General features: G+C 48.6%; 1 protein-coding gene across 3 annotated transcripts in view; it reads right to left on the bottom strand.

Annotated features, from left to right (window-relative positions):
* The window catches only part of TMEM71 (transmembrane protein 71), an 87,271-nt gene that overhangs the window by 5,194 nt on the left and 60,162 nt on the right, over positions 1 to 21,915 (bottom strand). For all 3 annotated transcript variants that reach the window (XM_075316185.1, XM_075316187.1, XM_075316186.1), the window contains 4 exons: positions 11,739 to 11,870; positions 8,783 to 8,884; positions 5,638 to 5,772; positions 1,309 to 1,393 (listed from right to left, as the gene is read on the bottom strand). In XM_075316185.1, coding sequence (XP_075172300.1) covers positions 1,309 to 1,393; positions 5,638 to 5,772; positions 8,783 to 8,884; positions 11,739 to 11,870 — 454 coding nt within the window. The remainder of the gene's footprint in view (positions 1 to 1,308; positions 1,394 to 5,637; positions 5,773 to 8,782; positions 8,885 to 11,738; positions 11,871 to 21,915) is intronic.

Here is a 21,915-nt window from a genome sequence, read left to right as displayed (position 1 = left end):
TTCTTACCAAATACAGACACACTAAATAGATGGTGATGTCTACAGTGAAGCATGGCAGGGGCTCAGGGATGCCTACAGTGAAGCATGAAAGTGGCTCAGGGATGCCTACAGTGAAGCATGACGGTGGCTCAGTGATGCCTACAGTGAAGCATGATAGTGGTTCAGTGATGCCTACAGTGAAGCATGACGGTAGGTCAGTGATGCCTACAGTGAAGCATGATGGTGGCTCAATGATGCCTACAGTGAAGCATGATGGTGGCTCATAGCTGCTTTGGCGTTGCTTTGCTTCTTCTGGTTCTAGAAACCTGCAGTGTGTGATGGGCAAGATGGATTCAATCAACTATCAAGAAATCCCAGGGGAAGACATCTTGTTTTCTGTGATGAAGCTGAAGCTTTGGTGTCAGTGGACCTTTCCACGGGACAATTATCTCATACATTCCTCACAGTCAACCAAGCCTTGGTTTCAGAAGAAGTCCTGGAAGATTCTGGAGTTGCCATTACCATTACCTAACTTGAGCCTCTTAGAAAATCTTTGTTCAGATGTGAAGAAGGCGGCTACAACACCCAAACCCCTAGAATATTATCGAACTGGAAGTTGTTGCCCTTGAGCCATGATTAAACGCCCCTAAATTTATACAGACCCCAGATTAGATGCCCCTAAATTTATACAGACCCCAGATTAGATGTCCCTAAATTTATACTGACCCCAGATTAGATGCCCCTAAATTTATACAGACCCCAGATTAGATGCCCCTTGGTTCACACAGACCCCAGATTAGACGCCCCTAAATTTATACAGACCCCAGATTAGATGTCCCTAAATTTATACTGACCCCAGATTAGATGCCCCTAAATTTATACAGACCCCAGATTAGATGCCCCTTGGTTTACACAGACCCCAGATTAGACGCCCCTAAATTTATACAGACCCCAGATTAGATGTCCCTAAATTTATACTGACCCCAGATTAGATGCCCCTTGGTTTACACAGACCCCAGATTAGATGCCCCTAGGTTTACACAGACCCCAGATTAGAAGCCGCTAAATTTGACCACATTTCATATAGAATGTATCACCGAGATTTTTTGGCTGCTGTTCTGGGATTTCAGGAGATCTCAAGAGGACAAATGGAGGAACATGTCAGACATCCGGGGATCCGGCACCTCCCCCCTGCTCTGACTATTCAGGTCCTGGCACTCTTGCTTTATTCAGCTCTGTTCTGTGATCGGTGGTGGTCTCCTGTCTCCACTAGTAATCAGTATATTGACTTCTGTAGAGGACATACAGGTCAAACAGGTAATGACTTACCGGTCCCTCCACCAAAACATCAGGTACAGCAACAAAAGGGTAAGGGGGAGTAACAGAACCATTAGCCTCCCCTCTCTGCTGTCATCTACAAGAGAAAATATTACACTTGTCTAATACATTAATTACAAACAGACGAAGACACATTTAAAGGGATTGTCCATTTTTATATAATAAAACTTAAAAGGGGTTATCCCATGATGACATTCCCTCTCCATATGTCTTATTAGGCCATATGGACACCATAAACAGAGAGGCCACCCTCTCAGGGCCCCCATAGGGCCGCTCTGTACATGAGGCTCCTGTACCTGTGGGGGACATTCATCCGAATAGCCGCCATGTACAACTTAAAGGGATATTCCCATCACCAAGATCCTACACTAATATGTAACAGGTGTAATAATAATGAAGTATAGTTCTCCTGATTCACTAGGTCTCTTACCTCATGTGTAGGGCATTGCAGAACCTTAGGTATTCATAGTACGGTCATGTATATAGTGACAATTAGTTAGCTAGTTATTTGCTCTTAGGTAACTATGGCTACCTAAGGTCTTGCAATGCCCTGCACGAAGTAAGTGACATACAGTTGAAACACTTAGTTTCTCTCTGCTCTCTATAAAGACACATCTGCAGGTTTTTCCCTCCTCTCTATACAAACATATCTGCAGGTTTTTCCCTCTGCTCTCTATAAAGACACATCTGCAGGTTTTTCCCTCCGCTCTCTATAAAGACACATCTGCAGGTTTTTCCCTCTGCTCTCTCTAAAGACACATCTGCAGGTTTTTCCCTCTGCTGTCTATAAAGACACATCTGCAGGTTTTTCCCTCCGCTCTCTATAAAGACACATCTGCAGGTTTTTCCCTCTGCTCTCTATAAAGACACATCTGCAGGTTTTTCCCTCTGCTGTCTATAAAGACACATCTGCAGGTTTTTCCCTCCGCTCTCTATAAAGACACATCTGCAGGTTTCTCCCTCCGCTCTCTATAAAGACACATCTGCAGTTTTTTCCTTCCGCTCTGTATAAAGACACATCTGCAGGTTTTTCCCTCCACTCTCTATAAAGACACATCTGCAGTTTTTTCCTTCCGCTCTGTATAAAGACACATCTGCAGGTGTACCGTGTTAGTCACTAGAGATAAAAGAAAATTGTTTAAAAGAACTGAGTAGTCTCGAGAGCTTGCTATTTATTACTATCTTTTCAGTTAGCCATTAAAAGGTGTCAACCACTGAGGACTCTCAGTTCTTTTAAACAATTTTTTTTTTACTTGGATGAAACGTTTTGGATCTCCTTCCACAGCTTCTCACAATAGTTGGTGGAATTTGGGCTGATTCCTCCTGACAGAGCTGGTGTAGCTGAGCCATGTTTGGTGGTCGCTGCTCGCACCGGCCTTTTCAGGCTTTGCCCATACATTTTCAATAGGATTGAGATCAGGGCTTTGTGATGGCCACTCCAAAATGTTGACTTTGTTCTCCTTAAGCCACTTTGTAACCAGTTTGGCAGTAGCTTTGGGTCATTGTTAATTTGGAAGCCCAAGCTTTAAGTTCCTGGCTGATGTCTTGAGATGTTCTTCAGTATTGCCACATAATCGTCTTTCCTCATGATGCCATCTATTTTGTGAACTGCACCAGTCCCTCCTGCAGCAAAACAACCCCACAACATGATGCTGCCGCCCTCGTGTGTCACAGTTCGGATGGTCTTCTTAAGCTTCAAAGCTTCTCCCTTTTTCTTCCAAACGTAATGATGGTCTCATTATGGTCAAACAGTTCAATTTTAAATTTCGTCAGACCACAGGACATGTCTCCAAAAATTAAGGTCTTTGCTCCTGTGTGTATTTGCAAACATTAATCTGGGTTTTTCTGTTTCTTTTGGAGTAATGTCTTCTTCCTGGCAGAGTGGCCTTTCACCCCATGTTGATTCAATATTTATTTCATTATGGATGACACAATCTTACCAGCTTCCGCCAGCATCTTCACAAGGTCTTCTGCTTTTGTTCTTGGGTTGATCTGCACATGTCTGACCAAATCATGTTCATCTCTGGTGCACAGAACCCGTCTCCTTCCTGAGTGGTGGTATGATGGCTGGACATTCCCATCTTGTTTGTACTTGCGTATAATTGTTTGCACAGATGAACGAGGCACCTTCAGGTATCTGGAAATTGCACTCAAGGATGAAAAACACTTGTGCAAGTCCACAATTCTCTTCCTGAGATTTCGGTTAATTTCTTTTGACTTTCCCATGATGTTACACAAAGAAGCAGTGTGTTTCAGGTGTGCATTACAATACATCCAAAGGTGTGTCTCTAATTAACTCAGATGTTGCCAATAAACCTATCAGAAGCTTCCAAAGAAATGACATCATCACATGGGCATTCCATATTGTTTAAAGGCACAGTACTCTTAGGGTATGTAAACTTTCAACTTTGCAGAAAGTAATAAAAATGCCTTACAACATTGTCTTTTTCCCTAGTTATTCTGGTATTCAACAAATGTAAATAATTTTGGTTTCTAATTGATGTAAAACGGGAAAGGTTTATTCTGATTTCATGTCAGATAGTGAGAAAAACTTGCAGATGTGTCTGTATAGAGAGCGGAGGGAAAAACCTGCAGATGTGTCTGTATAGAGAGCGGAGGGAAAAACCTGCAGATGTGTCTGTATAGAGAGCGGAGGGAAATACCTGCAGATGTGTCTGTATAGAGAGCGGAGGGAAAAACCTGCAGATGTGTCTGTATAGAGAGCGGAGGGAAAAACCTGTAGATGTATCTGTATAGAGAGCGGAGGGAAAAACCTGCAGATGTGTCTTTATAGAGAGCGGAGGGAAAAACCTGCAGATGTGTCTGTATAGAGAGTGGAGGGAAAAATCTGCAGATGTGTCTGTATAGAGAGCGGAGGGAAAATGGTGTAAGTGACATAGAAATGTGGTATAGTTCTCCAGATTCACTAATTGGAGGTATTTGCTTATTATACCTAATACATTTTGGGATAGGATCTTGGAGATGGGACTATCCCTTCCGAAGTTTTCTGTGCAGATTTTCCCCAAAAAATAAAGGAAGAAAATCCGCAGGCAAAAATGCACGGAATCCACACATGACTATCAATAATGTTTTGTCAAAGGAAAAATACCAGGAATTATCAAAAACAAAGCAACTTTATTTAAAGGGGTGGTCACCTCATTCAAATCTATGGGGAAAATCTGCGAATAAGACGTATATTTACCGGAAAAGAAATAGAAAAGAAAAAAATTGAGTCCATGGCCTCAGATTGAGTGCCCACTTAGCAAAACTCAACCTCTACTTTTTATGGTGCCAACAGAAATATCTGCAACAGTAACTACCTCTCTGGGTCTCCATTGTTGGAGGTCCGCAGTAAATACCTCCCTGGGGTCTCCTCTATCGGATGTCCACCGTAAATACCAATCCAGGGTCTATGCTGTCGGAGATCCACAGTAAATACCTCTCCACGGTCACCACTGTCAGAGGTCCGCAGTAATACCTCTCTGGGGTCTCCCCTGTTGGAGGTCCGCAGTAATACCTCTCTGGCGCTCCACTATTGGAGGTCCGCAGTAAATACCTCTCTGGGGTCTCCCCTGTTGGAGGTCCGCAGTAAATACCTCTCTGGCGCTCCACTATTGGAGGTCCGCAGTAAATACCTCTCTGGGGTCTCCCCTGTTGGAGGTCCGCAGTAAATACCTCTCTGGGGTCTCCACTGTTGGAGGTCCACAGTAAGTGCCTCTCCAGGGTCTCCAGTGTCGGATGTCTGCAGTAAATACCTCTCCAGGGTCTCCACTGTCAGAGGTCCGGAGTGATTACCTCTCTGGGGTCTCCACTGTCGGAGGTCCGCAGTAAATGCCTCTCTGGGGTCTCCACTATCGGAGGTCCGCAGTAAATGCCTCTCTGGGGTCTCCACTGTCGGAGGTCCGCAGTAAATACCTCTCCGGGGTCTCCACTGTCGGAGGTCCGCAGTAAATACCTCTCTGCGGTCTCCAATGTCGGAGGTCCGCAGTAAATACCTCTCCAGGGTCTCCACTATCGGAGGTCCGCAGTAAATACCTCTCCAGGGTCTCCACTATCGGAGGTCCGCAGTAAATGCCTCTCTGGGGTCTCCACTGTCGGAGGTCCGCAGTAAATACCTCTCCGGGGTCTCCACTGTCGGAGGTCCGCAGTAAATACCTCTCTGGGGTCTCCAATGTCGGAGGTCCGCAGTAAATACCTCTCCAGGGTCTCCACTATCGGAGGTCCGCAGTAAATACCTCTCCAGGGTCTCCGCTGTCGGATGTCCGGAGTGATTGCCTCTCCAGGGTCTGATTGTAGCCTAACCAGCAGGGGGCGACTTACCCTCATCTTTGCAGTCGCCTCCTATAGCGGGTGTGAGGGTCGCAGCTATGGAGTTTGTAGGCGGCTTCTTTACGACGTGTCTTTCTGTTGGTCCACAGCTGCCAAAATCATGGGAAAATCCACAAGTGTTTTCATCTGGAAAAAAAACAAACAAAAAACCCTTTGTATTTTATGAAAACAATGATGAAAGCAGTGACGATCAGACGCAGATTGCAGCAGAGAAGAATGTGTCATCTCACACGGCCCAGGGATGGAGAGATCACAATGTGCTGATCATAAGACACCGGTCATCAGCTGCAAGAAAAGGGGAGATTACAAGCTCAGCTCTGCTGCATCTGCTCCTATCATTAAAGTGGATCTGTCACAAGATTTCACAATACAAACTGCGTCCGTTAGTAAATGGATCTCTGAGAAACGTCAGGGCTGTGAAAATCCATGTCACAATGGCTGTATAATCCTTTATAAAAAAAATGAATCTCTGCCTACCCAGCCTGAGTGACAGATCCTCAGTGTCCCTCCTCCCTGCTGCTGGGGGGATCTAAACTCATCTAACCAGATTCACAACATCTATGTCACTGCTCCTCTGCTGATGAATCTTTGCCCACTTAGGAAGATTGACAGCTCCTGTGGTCCTCCTTCTCCTCTGCTGCTGAATCTGTCCACCTAGGATGATTGACAGCTCTTGTGGCTTCCTCCTCTGTTGCTGCTGGTGCTAAATCTTTGTTCACCTAGGATGATGGACAGCTCCCATGGGCCTCTTCCTCTGTTGTTGACCAGATGAACTTCTGCTTGCCTATGGTAATTGACAGATCCTCAGTGTCCTGCCTCTCTGCTGCTGATGAATTCTCACCCACATAGCCTGCTTGAGAGCTGTTGTATTCCTCCTCCTCTGCTAAATCTCCGTCTAAATAGGATTGACAGCTCCTCAGTGTCCCTCCTCCCTGCTATTGCTGAATCTAAGTCCACCTATAATTGACAACTCCTCAGTGTCCCTCCATCCTGCAATTGCTGAGTCTCCTCTCAGCTAGGATAATTCAGCGCTCCTCAGTGTCCCTCCTCCCTGTTGTTGCTGAATCTCCATCCACCTATGATTCACAGCTCCTCAGTGTCCCTCCTCCCTGCTGTTGCTGAATCTCCATCCATCTATGATTGCCAGCTCCTCAGTGTCCCTCCTCCCTGTTGTTGCTGAATCTCCATCCACCTATGATTGACAGCTCCTCGGTATCCCTCAATCCTGCAATTACTGAGTCTCCACTCACCTAGGATAATTCACAGCTCCTCAGTGTCTCTCCTCCCTGCTGTTGCTGAATCTCCACTCACCTAGGATAATTCACAGCTCCTCAGTGTCCCTCCTCCCTGCTGTTGCTGAATCTCCACTCACCTAGGATAATTCACAGCTCCTCAGTGTCCCTCCTCCCTGCTGTTGCTGAGTCTCCGCTCACCTAGGATAATTCACAGCTCCTCAGTGTCCCTCCTCCCTGCTGTTGCTGAATCTCCACTCACCTAGGATAATTCACAGCTCCTCAGTGTCCCTCCTCCCTGCTGTTGCTGAGTCTCCGCTCACCTAGGATAATTCACAGCTCCTCAGTGTCCTGCATACCTGGTGTTGATCAATCTTCGCCCACCTAACTTAGTTCCTCAGTGTCCCTCCTGCTGCTGAGATCTCACACCTGCTCAGTACAAGCTGCAGTGGTCAGTGAGGCTTCTTGGGCAGAGACTGAATACACTTCGACCCAGGTATTCTCTTACTCTTTAACTGAACTAATAAAATGCTAATTTTAATATCAGGATTATTGAGCTAATCCAACCTGGATTTTCACAGAAAGTACACCTGTGTCATCAGGGTCTAAGATGTATTCCATAATGTATGCAGTTTATATGCAGCAAGCTCAGGAGCTGAGACTTATCCATACAACGTGAGTGATGATGGCTGTGTTACACAGCCAGCACCTGAGAATAACTGCTATGTTTATGTGCCGCCCCCTGCGTCAGCAGCCGGGCTGCTCGGATCCGGATCTGCGGTGGCTCGAGGGGCGTCCGGACCCGGGGGTCGGGGTCGTGCGGCCACTCAAATACAAGAGGGTATTTACATGAGGCTGTATGGATAAAGTTTGTGACGCCACCTGTGGTGTGTGGTAAGGATGGAGTACCACCGCTGCAGCTGGGGAGTACCCGGTGGCGATCGAGTGGGCAGCCAGGTGTTTAACCCCTCCAAGGGTAGGGGGATGCACCAGGACTTGGTGATGGTGACGTGCCGTTGGGGAGCGAAGGGGTCACTTTCATACTCACTCAGTCCATAAAGCTGACACCGACAACTTGGTAAACCAAAGTTCTGGACACCGCTGCCGCTGAGAGGGAGCACGCCTGGGTCCTGTGCCCGTTGGTGTTGCCTGATGATCTGTGACCTTTCCCTTAGCACACTGTTCTCTTCTTAGTTGGCCCCTACAGCCTGAAACTACTCAGGTCCCGCTCCCCAGTGTGGCTGAGGGAGCTTGCTCTCAGGGTTCACGCTTGTAATTTCCAGGACCGTTTTAGTGGAAAGTCCTATCCTCGTTGCGCTTGTACCCCGATTCTGGAGCGGGTGGACAGCGGATCTTGAAGGCTCCGTTCTCGTCGGGTCAATTGTCAGGTTGCCTAAAGCTACTCCCTTGACCTTGACCTAGGGTCTACGCACCCCGTCGTGCCCTGGTCCCAGCCCGGTGATGGTACAAGGCCGCCGGCTGTCCTCCTCGACAATACCGTGCCCCTTGTCACGATCCCCTGCGACCGAGGGTCCAGCTCCTACCAGGCCCAGACCAACGTCTGCTACCTAGTCCTCTCTCCTTCACTTCCAACACTACAGTGCACTGCTCCTGACACTCCTGACCTCCCCTTACCAAACCCCCAAGTAAGCGACCCTATTCCCCTCAGGCCATCCACTGGTGTCTGGTGGGTGTGGTGCAGAGTGTACCTAGGATTTTGATTAGCTGGTTTTGGCAACACCATTGGTTAGGGACCCGTAACCAAGGAGGAGGTGGATATTGCACAGAAGGGCAGATTGTACAATACCCTGTGACGACCTGATAGGCCAGGGCATCACAATCAGAGCGTATCAATGGATCAAAAAGGGAAAAATTGTAAAATGTATGATTTCCTACAGACCCACCATTATTGACAAACAAGTATCCACCGCAGGAATGGCGGCCGAGCCGGTCTTCTTCTTCCATATAGGAATAATGTCCTAAAGCCGATGTTGGAGCCGGACTCTCTAATTTGGAAATAAAGTAAAAGTTACCTGTAGCTACATATATAATGTCGCACAGTCATCATCACACACCGAAAGGAACGGTAAGCCTCAAACTCTATAAAAAAGGTCAATGTAAAGGAAAGTGTCCAACAAAGATCCCCAAGGTGGACATTAGCAGCACCGATATTGGCCTGGACTATTAGGTGCCTGTCAGTTTTACTAAATCACCTAAAAGGCTAAATAATATGTTACCGAAACATATCATATGGTAAAGTAAAAAAAAAGGCTCAGTAAAAGTGCCCAAGTGGGACTAAAAAGTGAAATAAATTCTAATAAGTTATCTCTGTATCACTCAGGCTCAGAAGCTGAGCCCGTCACATGCAGAACAAGTGCCAGCTCTGTTACACAGTTGCCACCTGACAATAACTGCTGCAAACTGCCCACCTGTCCTGAATCCCAGGACAGTCCTGAATTTGGGAAGTCCCTGGGTGGTTGGGGGTATGTCCTCAGTGCACAGATACAATTGAATGAACACAAGAGCTGTCAGATCCCTACTCCACCGTTCAGTCTGGGTGGAGACTGAAGAACCTTCAGGTTGTGTGTGAGTTCAGCTCAGTCAGATTGCTTGTGTGGGAACATCATAATATGTGGGGGTTATGGGAGCACCATACTGTGTGTGAGGGGGAATATGGGAGCATCATACTGTGTGTGGGGGAATATGGGAGCATCATACTGTGTGTGGGGGGAATATGGGAGCATCATACTGTGTGTGGGGGGGAATATGGGAGCATCATACTGTGTGTGGGGGGAATATGGGAGCATCATACTGTGTGTGGGGGGAATATGGGAGCATCATACTGTGTGTGGGGGGGAATATGGGAGCATCATACTGTGTGTGGGGGGGAATATGGGAGCATCATACTGTGTGTGGGGGGGAATATGGGAGCATCATACTGTGTGTGGGGGGGAATATGGGAGCATCATACTGTGTGTGGGGGGGAATATGGGAGCATCTTACTGTGTGTGGGGGGAATATGGGAGCATCATACTGTGTGTGGGGGGAATATAGGAGCATCATACTGTGTGTGGGGGGAATATGGGAGCATCATACTGTGTGTGGGGGGAATATGGGAGCATCTTACTGTGTGTGCGGGGAATATGGGCGCATCATACTGTGCGTGTGGGGGGGAATATGGGAGCATCATACTGTGTGTGTGGGGGAATATGGGAGCATCATACTGTGTGTGGGGGGAATATGGGAGCATCATACTGTGTGTGGGGGGAATATGGGAGCATCATACTGTGTGTGTGGGGGGAATATGGGAGCATCATACTGTGTGTGGTGGGAATATGAGAGCATCATACTGTGTGTGGGAGGAATATGGGAGCATCATACTGTGTGTGTGGAGGGGTAATGGGAGCATCATACTGTGTGTGGGAGGAATATGGGAGCATCATACTGTGTGTGTGGGGGGTAATGGGAGCATCATACGGTGTGTGGGGGGAATATGGGAGCATCATACTGTGTGTGGGGGTTGTGGGTGCATCATACTGTGTGTGGGGGGGATATGGGGGCATCATACTGTGTGTGGGGGCTGTGGGAGCATCATACTGTGTGGGGGGGTAATCGGAGCATCATATTGTGTGTGGGGGGAATATGGGAGCATCATACTGTGTGTGGCGGGAATATGGGAGCATCATACTGTGTGTGGGGGGAATATGGGAGCATCATACTGTGTGTGGCGGGAATATGGGAGCATCATACTGTGTGTGGGGGGAATATGGGAGCATCATACTGTGTGTGGCGGGAATATGGGAGCATCATACTGTGTGTGGGGGGAATATGGGAGCATCATAATGTGTGTTGGGGGAATATGAGAGCATCATACTGTGTGTGGGGGTTATGGAAGCATCATACTGTGTGGGGGGGGAATGGGAGCATCATACTGTGTGTGTGGGGAATATGGGAACATCATACTGTGTGTGGGGGGAATATAGGAGCATCATACTATGTGTGTGGGGGGAATATGGGAGCATCATACTGTGTGTGTGGGGGGAATATGGGAGCATCATACTGTGTGTGTGGGGGGAATGTGGGAGCATCATACTGTGTGGGATACTGGAGGAGCATCATACTGTGTGTGTGGGGAATATGGGAACATCATACTGTGTGTGGGGGGAATATAGGAGCATCATACTATGTGTGTGGGGGGAATATGGGAGCATCATACTGTGTTTGTGGGGGGAATGTGGGAGCATCATAATGTGTGGGGGGGGAATATGGGAGCATCATACTGTGTGGGATACTGGAGGAGCATCATGTTGTGTGTGGGCACTCTGGGGGCAATGTGATGAGCTTCACTAGTGGAATATTTCTGTGTGGCACATGTAAAGGTTGGAGCGAGGTTAGGGAAGTGACAAAGTAAGATAATAATCGCCTGCTAAGCAGTGAGTCCCTCTTTCTTATCTTTCAAAGTGGAGTGACATCACTGATGGGTCAGTTTAACTCCTTACATGCGCCAACATAGCAGCTACCCCTTCAGATGCCCATTGGCACCACGCACAACGTACCGGCCTGACCCGGAGAATCATCTCACCAGGACATTTTTACCGCACAATGAATCCCAATAAAAGATAACACACCAGCAGAATTCAGGGTTTTTTTTTCACCATTTCACCCAATTTGGATTTTTGCCACACACTGAAGGCCACAAAACCGAACACCCCCCCCCCCCAAAATACAGTGAAATTGAAAAAGAAGGGGAAAAACTAAAGTGGAGAAAAAAAATATTAGCCATGAAAGGAAAGGGTTAATATTATTGCAGATCTTATAAATCTATATTCTATGATAGAGTTATACTTAGCGGGGTCCCACCATTGTGCCTTTCACGCGGGGGGCTTCCAGGTGAGACAGGACTCGGTGACTCAGGTTGTAACATCTTCGTGGAGTCGCTGGGTTGATGCGAAGTCTTCGGGGAGTTTTCTGAATGACACAGATCGTCGTTACCTATAGCATAAAAAAGGGTTAAAAGTCTAAAAAAAACAAAAGCTAAAATCCAAAAATTATGTAAAGGATTATTCCCCCCCAAAAAAACAAAATGTTCTCTTAATTATCAGATAGAGAATAATTTGCTGATCTATGGGGGTCAAATGCAGGTCTGGTCCTCAAGAGCAGGACTGAGTGGAGCTGAGGAGCGCATGGACTCTGTAGCCCCATATTCCTGAGTGGAGCTGAGGAGCGCATGGACTCTGTAGCCCCATATTCCTGAGTGGAACGGAGGAGCGCATTTTGTAGCCCCATACTCAAGAGTGGAGCGGAGGAGCACATGGACTCTGTAGCCCAATACTCAAGAGTGGAGCGGAGGAGCGCATGGACTCTGTAGCCCCATACTCAAGAGTGGAGCGGAGGAGCACATGGACTCTGTAGCGCCGTATTCTAGAGTGGAGCTGAAGAGCGCATGGACTATGTAGTCCCGTATTCCTGAGTGGAGCGGAGGAGCGCATGTACTCTGTAGCCCCATATTCCTGAGTCGAACAGAGGAGCGCATCTTGTAGCCCAATACTCAAGAGTGGAGTGGAGGAGCGCATGGACTCTGTAGCCCCATATTCCTGAGTGGAGCTGAGGAGCGCATGGACTATGTAGTCCCGTATTCCTGAGTGGAGCGGAGGAGCGCATGGACTCTGTAGCCCCGTATTCCCAAGTGGAGTAGAACATGCTCGGCCTCCGCTCTAATTATCTAAGGGCCTCCAGAACATGAACAAGTGCTGTATTCGGCAGTCACACAGACAATGAACAGAGCAGAGACTGCACACGTGTACCTCTGCAGACCCCAGTTCTCAAGATCACTGGCAGTCCCAGCAACCAGCAAGATATCTAAAAGGAGATTCACAAAAAAAAATCAAGTCCCTCAATTCTAATAAATCTGGAACCAAGGACCACAATACATCCTAAATAGATCTGCTGTTAAATCCATATCCCTACATATCTCGAGACTAAAGGTTTAAGTAACGCAGGGGCGGGGTAAGAACACAATACTCAAGAACCATTGGTTACTCCAGTTATAAGACACACCCCAATGTAAAGAAATACATTTTTTGTTTGGAAAGGAATTGCAGCAGTTCCTCTTCCTTCCATAACCATAAATATCAGGTTGTCTGTGTGACGACATGGACACCCAATGCCTCTCATGGGTTAAATTTTCTTAACATTCAGCCAGACGTATTGTTCTTATGTGTGCCAACTCATGTTTGCTTAGCTATTGTTTCTCCAGACCCTTCCAGTAATCATTGTATTGTAGTTGTGTATTGCTAATGTAATTACCTTAGTAGTCATTGTCTAGTCTGTGCATTCCAGACTACATGTATACCCTCAGTCATCCTGTAGACATCATTTGGATGAACATTGTCCATGCAGCTTGAGATTCATCCAATGGGAGAGGCGATCTTGTCCAACCAATCGATGAGGACGCAGTGTGCGCAGAGGAAGAGCTGTGGCTATAAGAGAGGACTTCTTTAAGCCACCAGGTTGTTGTTGATGGATGCTGATGGATCCAGTCTAAGCTCTAAGGAGCTGACTAGAGGATCAGGATATCTTATGGCTTCAATCTAGGGACTCCGGTTCCGGTTGGAGACCATATCCAGAGTCTAAGGATTTCAACTCTGGCTGCCAGGATTATATCATCATACCAGGACTACCTAAGGAGGACACTCAGGTTGGGACAGTTCAGTCACCTGCTACAGACTTTGCAGACCTCAGACAGTTTCCTAAATCTGGCATTATTCCTTTCTCGGTGGGTGCCCGCCAAAAGCGGGGTGCTGCTGGATTGGAGTGAATAGCCCTGGAACCTCTGAGGCACGGACATTGTAAATCCCTGGTGAGCCAGCGGAAGGGTGAGACTCTGTTGCCTGTTACATTTGTGTGTTTTGCTGGTTATGTGTTATGTGCTGTTAATTGTTTGGGGATCCAGTAAAGTCTAATTATTGTGGTTCCCTCATCCTGTGTTGTCTGAGTAGTGTTACGCCCACGGTTAAGGAGGCCGGCGTTCAGTTGGGATGAGCCCAGAGCCACGCTGTCTTTCTAAAGGCGGCTGGTTCAGTGGACAAGAGCAACCACTGAGCCCCGTGTCTCCACAGTCTGCGCCCAACCCTACTTATAATAAGCTTTTTGTCCCACCGCTAATGCCCATTAATTAAACTTCTGAAGCAATTTGTGCCCGTTCTGCCCTCATTTCCTCCTGCTCAACCCACAACTTCAATATTAAAACTTTTTAAGAATAAAGTTTACTTTTTTTTCCTAAGTTTACTATTCTCTTCTGTCATGTTGACTTTCACCAGAAGGATAACTAGGCGCTCCAAAGCGGTGTTTTACCGCCGGCACCCAATCTAACTGCAGAGATCAGAGTTCGCTCTGATCACTGCAGGTTAAGGTCTTGGATGCTGCTGTCAGTCGTGATAGAAGCATTTAAGCAACATGATGGCAGGGTGCCAATGGCACCCACCAAGGGCCCACATGTCTGCCATATTTGTACACCTGTGACATCTGTGACTGGGCTTCATAGGAGATTGGCTGGGCAGGTGGATGCGACTGTCTGTGATGATTCCCCCACCGTACTATACACATGTTCTGACAGTACACTTGCCGAAGGGCGGGCCAGCACCTCCAAGGCGCAAGGGCAAACTCAGGCCATGTTTCTAATTTGGAGACCCAGAAGTTAAATGGGGAGACCCATCGCTCCGTACATGGAGAGGTGTGGACATGTACTCTTCCACCATGTTGCTGAAACACTGCCTCCTGCTCATACGGACGTATCAGATGCTGGTGCTGGATGTTGTGATGTGCCGAGGAATTTTTCCACCACAAAATTTTCCTCCAGAGGTGGTGTTGGTGCCCCAGATGTGTTGGTGACTTGCTCTTCCTTTGCCTTGTGCATCCACTGTGCCCCAACTGTCAGGTGGGAACGTCGTCAGTAGTGCGTGTACCAGCGTGCACTTGTATTCCCCCAATTTCCAATCACACTCCAGTGATGGAAGTAGGGATCGCACATTGTCCTTGTAGCGGGGATCCAGCAGGGTGACCACCGAGTAGTCAGTACTGGTAACAATCCAGGCAACTCAATGGTCGTTGAGGAGGCACCATGGCATGTATTCGCTCATTTGTGCCAGGCTGCCCAATGGCAACGACAAGCTGTCATCGGTGGGAGGTTTGTGGGCTGGGTCCTCTGTATCCCCCCAGCCACGCTCCACTGATGCCCATGAGCTGCTTTGGGTACCCCCCTACGGTGAACATGGTTGCTCCTTCTTCTCCTCCAAAACTGGACAGTTGTGTACCTGGCCCCTTTTGGTACAAAAACCCGAGCCATGAGTGGACAACTGTGTTGATAATGGTGTGAATGGTCAAGGTTCCTCCTTCCTCCGGTGCCACCATCTCATCTACCATCACATGAAGTGTTTTTTTGAAGGAGCATAGAAGTGAGATAGAAAGACTGATGATGGTGTTCATCAGCGCTGGCCAAGTTTGTAGAGTACTATAGGTAGCTCAACATGGCACTCACATCACGCAAGGAGGACCACTCGGTGGTGAAGTGGTGTTGCTCCACAGAGCAACTCACCCGTGCATGGTGCCGCTGAAGCTCCACTATCACCTGCTGCTGCTCGCACGGACTCTCCAGCATACGCAAGGTGGAGTTGCACCTTGTTTTTCTCATCACATATGAGGCGGTGAACAAGAAGGTAGAAGATACTCTGCAGCGCAGACAGGTGAGCAGCAGCACGGTGAGAACGTCAAAAGTGTGCACAGACAGTCTGCACTTACAGCAGGAGCTCTAACATCTCGGGTTATTTTTGAGGAACCTCTACACCACCAATTCAGCACATACGTCATGCAAAGGATGTGCATCAGGCTAGGCCCAGATCTGCTATGAGATTTTGACCGTTATCTCACCCTACCAGGCTGGGCATGAGGTTGAGCGGTACCAACCACTCATTGGTATGTTGATCGATCCCCTATCACCAGCTCCTGCGCGGTGTGGAATATGTTCCCCAGATAGATGGGTGTCAGAACAACCTGTTGTCGTTTCCCCCTGGCTGTGCTGATGTTGGTGGTGCCGATGTTACACTGCCCGGATGAGGAGGTGGTGGAGGAAGCGGTGTAGGAGGAGAAGGAAACACGGACAGAGAAAAGTCCGGCAATCCTCGGTGGTGGTAGGACACGTGCCAGAACCCTTTCCACCTCAGGCCCAGCCACCACTACATTTACCCAGTAGGCAATTAGGGAGATATAACAGCCCTGGTTGTGGTTACTGGTGCATGTATCCGTGGTTATGTGGACTTTGTTACTATGCACACCTGAAATTGTCCGCCTGGAAAAGTAGTGTCGGCTAGGACCCACGTACTGCGGGACAGCCATAACCATAACCTTTTTAAAATTGTCCGTCTCCACCAGCCGTAATGGCAGCATTTCAAAAGCCAGGAGTGAGCACTACCATGCACGGGTGCTCGGTATTTATAACAAGCATGCTCGGATGGGCGTGTATAATGGAAGGCAATGGGGAACTCAAGCACTTTTCCATTTTCAATGCTTGAGTTCCCCATTGACTTCCATTATACTTGGATACTGGAGTCGGGTCTGTCCAAACGTCCAACTGCTGCTTACAAACGCGAGCACCCGAGCATGGTAGTGCCCGCTCATCACTAGTTACGAGTACTGAGCACCCGAGCATGGTAGTGCCCGCTCATCACTAGTTACGAGTACTGAGCACCCGAGCATGGTAGTGCCCGCTCATCACTAGTTACCAGTACTGAGCACCCGAGCATGGTAGTGCCCACTCATCACTAGTTACAAGTACTGAGCACCCGAGCATGGTAGTGCCCGCTCATCACTAGTTACGAGTACAGAGCACCTGAGCATGGTAGTGCCCGCTCATCACTAGTTACCAGTACTAAGCACCCGATCATGGTAGTGCTCACTCATCACTAGTTACGAGTACTGAGCACCCGAGCATGGTAGTGCCCGCTCATCACTAGTTACCAGTACTGAGCACCCGAGCATGGTAGTGCCCGCTCATCACTAGTTACCAGTACTGAGCACCTGAGCATGGTAGTGCCCGCTCATCACTAGTTACGAGTACTGAGCACCTGAGCATGGTAGTGCTTGCTCATCACTAGTTACCAGTACTGAGCACCCGAGCATGGTAGTGCCCGCTCATCACTAGTTACGAGTACTGAGCACCCGAGCATGGTAGTGCTCGCTCATCACTAGTTACCAGTACTGAGCACCCGAGCATGGTAGTGCCCACTCATCACTAGTTACAAGTACTGAGCACCCGAGCATGGTAGTGCCCGCTCATCACTAGTTACGAGTACAGAGCACCTGAGCATGGTAGTGCCCGCTCATCACTAGTTACGAGTACTGAGCACCCGAGCATGGTAGTGCCCGCTCATCACTAGTTACGAGTACTGAGCACCCGAGCATGGTAGTGCCTGCTCATCACTAGTTACGAGTACTGAGCACCCGAGCATGGCAGTGCCCGCTCATCACTAGTTACGAGTACTGAGCACCCGAGCATGGTAGTGCCTGCTCATCACTAGTTACGAGTACTGAGCATCCGAGCATGGTAGTGCCTGCTCATCACTAGTTACGAGTACTGAGCACCCAAGCATGGTAGTGCCCGCTCATCACTAGTTACGAGTACTGAGCACCTGAGCATAGTAGTGCCCGCTCATCACTAGTTACCAGTACTGAGCACCCGAGCTTGGTAGTGCCCGCTCATCACTAGTTACCAGTACTGAGCACCCAAGCATGGTAGTGCCCGCTCATCACTAGTTACGAGTACTGAGCACCCAAGCATGGTAGTGCCCGCTCATCACTAGTTACGAGTACAGAGCACCTGAGCATGGTAGTGCCCGCTCATCACTAGTTACGAGTACTGAGCACCCGAGCATGGTAGTGTCCGCTCATCACTAGTTATGAGTACTGAGCACCTGAGCATGGTAGTGCCCGCTCATCACTAGTTACCAGTACTGAGCACCCGAGCATGGTAGTGCCCACTCATCACTAGTTACAAGTACTGAGCACCCGAGCATGGTAGTGCCCGCTCATCACTAGTTACGAGTACAGAGCACCTGAGCATGGTAGTGCCCACTCATCACTAGTTACAAGTACTGAGCACCCGAGCATGGTAGTGCCTGCTCATCACTAGTTACGAGTACTGAGCACCCGAGCATGGTAGTGCCTGCTCATCACTAGTTACGAGTACTGAGCACCCAAGCATGGTAGTGCCCGCTCATCACTAGTTACGAGTACTGAGCATCCGAGCATGGTAGTGCCTGCTCATCACTAGTTACGAGTACTGAGCACCCAAGCATGGTAGTGCCCGCTCATCACTAGTTACGAGTACTGAGCACCCAAGCATGGTAGTGCCCGCTCATCACTAGTTACGAGTACAGAGCACCTGAGCATGGTAGTGCCCGCTCATCACTAGTTACGAGTACTGAGCACCCGAGCATGGTAGTGTCCGCTCATCACTAGTTATGAGTACTGAGCACCTGAGCATGGTAGTGCCCGCTCATCACTAGTTACGAGTACTGAGCACCCGAGCATGGTAGTGCCCACTCATCACTAGTTACGAGTACTGAGCACCTGAGCATGGTAGTGCCCGCTCATCACTAGTTACGAGTACTGAGCATCCGAGCATGGTAGTGCCCGCTCATCACTAGTTACGAGTACTGACCACCTGAGCATGGTAGTGCCCGCTCATCACTAGTTACGAGTACTGAGCACCTGAGCATGGTAGTGCCCGCTCATCACTAGTTACGAGTACTGAGCACCTGAGCATGGTAGTGCCCGCTCATCACTAGTTACGAGTACTGAGCATCCGAGCATGGTAGTGCCCGCTCATCACTAGTTACGAGTACTGACCACCTGAGCATGGTAGTGCCCGCTCATCACTAGTTACGAGTATTGAACACCTGAGCATAGTAGTGCCCGCTCATCACTAGTTACGAGTATTGAGCACCTGAGCATGGTAGTGCCTGCTCATCACTAGTTACGAGTACTGAGCACCCGAGCATGGTAGTGCCCTCTCATCACTAGTTACGAGCACTGAGCACCCGAGCATGGTAATGCCCGCTCATCACTAGTTACGAGTACAGAGCACCGGAGCATGGTAGTGCCCGATCATCACTAGTTACGAGTACTGAGCACCCGAGCATGGTAGTGCCCACTCATCACTAGTTACGAGTACTGAGCACCCGAGCATGGTAGTGCCCGCTCATCACTAGTTACGAGTACTGAACACCCGAGCATGGTAATGCCCACTCATCACTAGTTACGAGTACTGAGCACCCGAGCATGGTAGTGCCCGCTCATCACTAGTTACGAGTACTGAGCACCCGAGCATGGTAGTGCCCGCTCATCACTAGTTACCAGTACTGAGCACCCGAGCATGGTAGTGCCCACTCATCACTAGTTACGAGTACTAAGCACCCGAGCATGGTAGTGCCCGCTCATCACTAGTTACGAGTACTGAGCACCCGAGCATGGTAGTGCCCACTCATCACTAGTTACGAGTACTGAGCACCCGAGCATGGTAGTGCCCGCTCATCACTAGTTACGAGTACTGAGCACCCGAGCATGGTAGTGCCCGCTCATCACTAGTTACGAGTACTGAGCACCCGAGCATGGTAGTGCCCGCTCATCACTAGTTACCAGTACTGAGCACCCGAGCATGGTAGTGCCCGCTCATCACTAGTTACGAGTACTGAGCACCCGAGCATGGTAATGCCCGCTCATCACTAGTTACGAGTACTGAGCACCCGAGCATGGTAGTGCCCGCTCATCACTAGTTACCAGTACTGAGCACCCGAGCATGGTAGTGCTCACTCATCACTAGTTACGAGTACTGAGCACCCGAGCATGGTAGTGCTCACTCATCACTAGTTACGAGTACTGAGCACCCGAGCATGGTAGTGCCCACTCATCACTAGTTACGAGAACTGAGCACCCAAGCATGGTAGTGCTCGCTCATCACTAGTTACGAGTACTGAGCACCTGAGCATGGTAGTGCCCGCTCATCAGTAGTTACGAGTACTGAGCACCTGAGCATGGTAGTGCCCGCTCATCACTAGTTACGAGTACTGAGCACCCGAGCATGGTAGTGCTCACTCATCACTAGTTACGAGTACTGAGCACCCGAGCATGGTAGTGCTCACTCATCACTAGTTACGAGTACTGAGCACCCGAGCATGGTAGTTCTCACTCATCACTAGTTACGAGTACTGAGCATCCGAGCATGGTAGTGCCCGCTCATCACTAGTTACGAGTACTGACCACCTGAGCATGGTAGTGCCCGCTCATCACTAGTTACGAGTACTGAGCACCTGAGCATGGTAGTGCCCGCTCATCACTAGTTACGAGTACTGAGCACCTGAGCATGGTAGTGCCCGCTCATCACTAGTTACGAGTACTGACCACCTGAGCATGGTAGTGCCCGCTCATCACTAGTTACGAGTACTGAGCACCTGAGCATGGTAGTGCCCGCTCATCACTAGTTACGAGTACTGAGCACCCGAGCATGGTAGTGCCCTCTCATCACTAGTTACGAGTACTGAGCACCCGAGCATGGTAGTGCCCGCTCATCACTAGTTACGAGCACTGAGCACCCGAGCATGGTAATGCCCGCTCATCACTAGTTACGAGTACAGAGCACCCGAGCATGGTAGTGCCCAGTCATCACTAGTTACGAGTCCCGAGCCCCCGAGCATGGTAGTGCCCGCTCATCACTAGTTACGAGTACTGAGCACCTGAGCATGGTAGTGCTCGCTCATCACTAGTTACGAGTACAGAGCACCCGAGCATGGTAGTGCTCACTCATCACTAGTTACGAGTACTGAGCACCCGAGCATGGTAGTGCCCGCTCATCACTAGTTACGAGTACTGAGCACCCGAGCATGGTAGTGCTCGCTCATCACTAGTTACCAGTACTGAGCACCTGAGCATGGTAGTGCCCGCTCATCACTAGTTATGAGTATTGAGCACCCGAGCATGGTAGTGCCCGCTCATCACTAGTTATGAGTATTGAGCACCCGAGCATGGTAGTGCCCGCTCATCACTAGATACAATGATTTTTCAGGATATGTAATATAGGGCATGATAGCGTTTCACAATGCTTACAAGCGGCATGTAGCAGATAAACAAACCTCCTTTTGTGAATATGCTAGACCCACGCCCGCCCCAATCGTCCAGTATGTGGAGACGAATAGAGAGACAGAACAAGTATAAAACGGTTACCGCCGCATGCGTCAGCCGGCCATACACAGGAGAGTGAGCTACCCAATCACTATGCTTGTATAGTTGCCATAGTGATCATGCGGTCAAATCAGATACCACCGTTGAATGAAAGGAGCCAATAGTATAGGAGCCAGGCAAAAGTAACCACCCATAGATAGATGGCGATAATAAAACATATACTGTATACAATGAGGCGACAGCGGATAACATGACACTGAGTCTGTGCCGATTACAAGGATTCAGTGACTAGATCCATCTCCTGGTGTGATAATAACCTACTCCAATCTCCACCTCTAGAAGGAAGGGGGCGCTCAACCTCACATTCCTGGAAAAGAAAGCTATAGGGCTCTCCGAGTGCGTTTCATGCATATGTCTACATCAAGGGATATCCTCTTTTCTTTAGCTATATCCAACATGGTCAAGGATTCGCCTGAAAATTGGTCTCTAAGATTCCTCCCTTTTCTTGGAATGCGAGGAGGAAAAAAATCAAAAGTGAAGTAGAGCGCACTGGCACTTTATCACCAAAGGACCCAACAAGACCGGAGCCGGCCCTGGACATGGGTATTAAAGATATCTTTACTGTTGGAAATTTCTCTACTGAGTTTAAGACTGTGGAAAATCAGATTCAGAAAAGACTCTTACTGATATCTATGAAGAATAATAATAATAATTAATTAGCAATTATACAAATATTATTAGTAGTAGTAGTAGTAGTAGTAGTAGTAGTAGTAGTAGTAGTAGTAGTAGTAGTAGTAGCAGTAGTAGT

This window comes from Anomaloglossus baeobatrachus, chromosome 6 (assembly GCF_048569485.1).
Source record: "Anomaloglossus baeobatrachus isolate aAnoBae1 chromosome 6, aAnoBae1.hap1, whole genome shotgun sequence".
Taxonomy (NCBI): domain Eukaryota; kingdom Metazoa; phylum Chordata; class Amphibia; order Anura; family Aromobatidae; genus Anomaloglossus; species Anomaloglossus baeobatrachus.
Note: the sequence above shows the minus strand (reverse complement) of the source record. Positions and strands in the feature narration are given on the sequence as shown.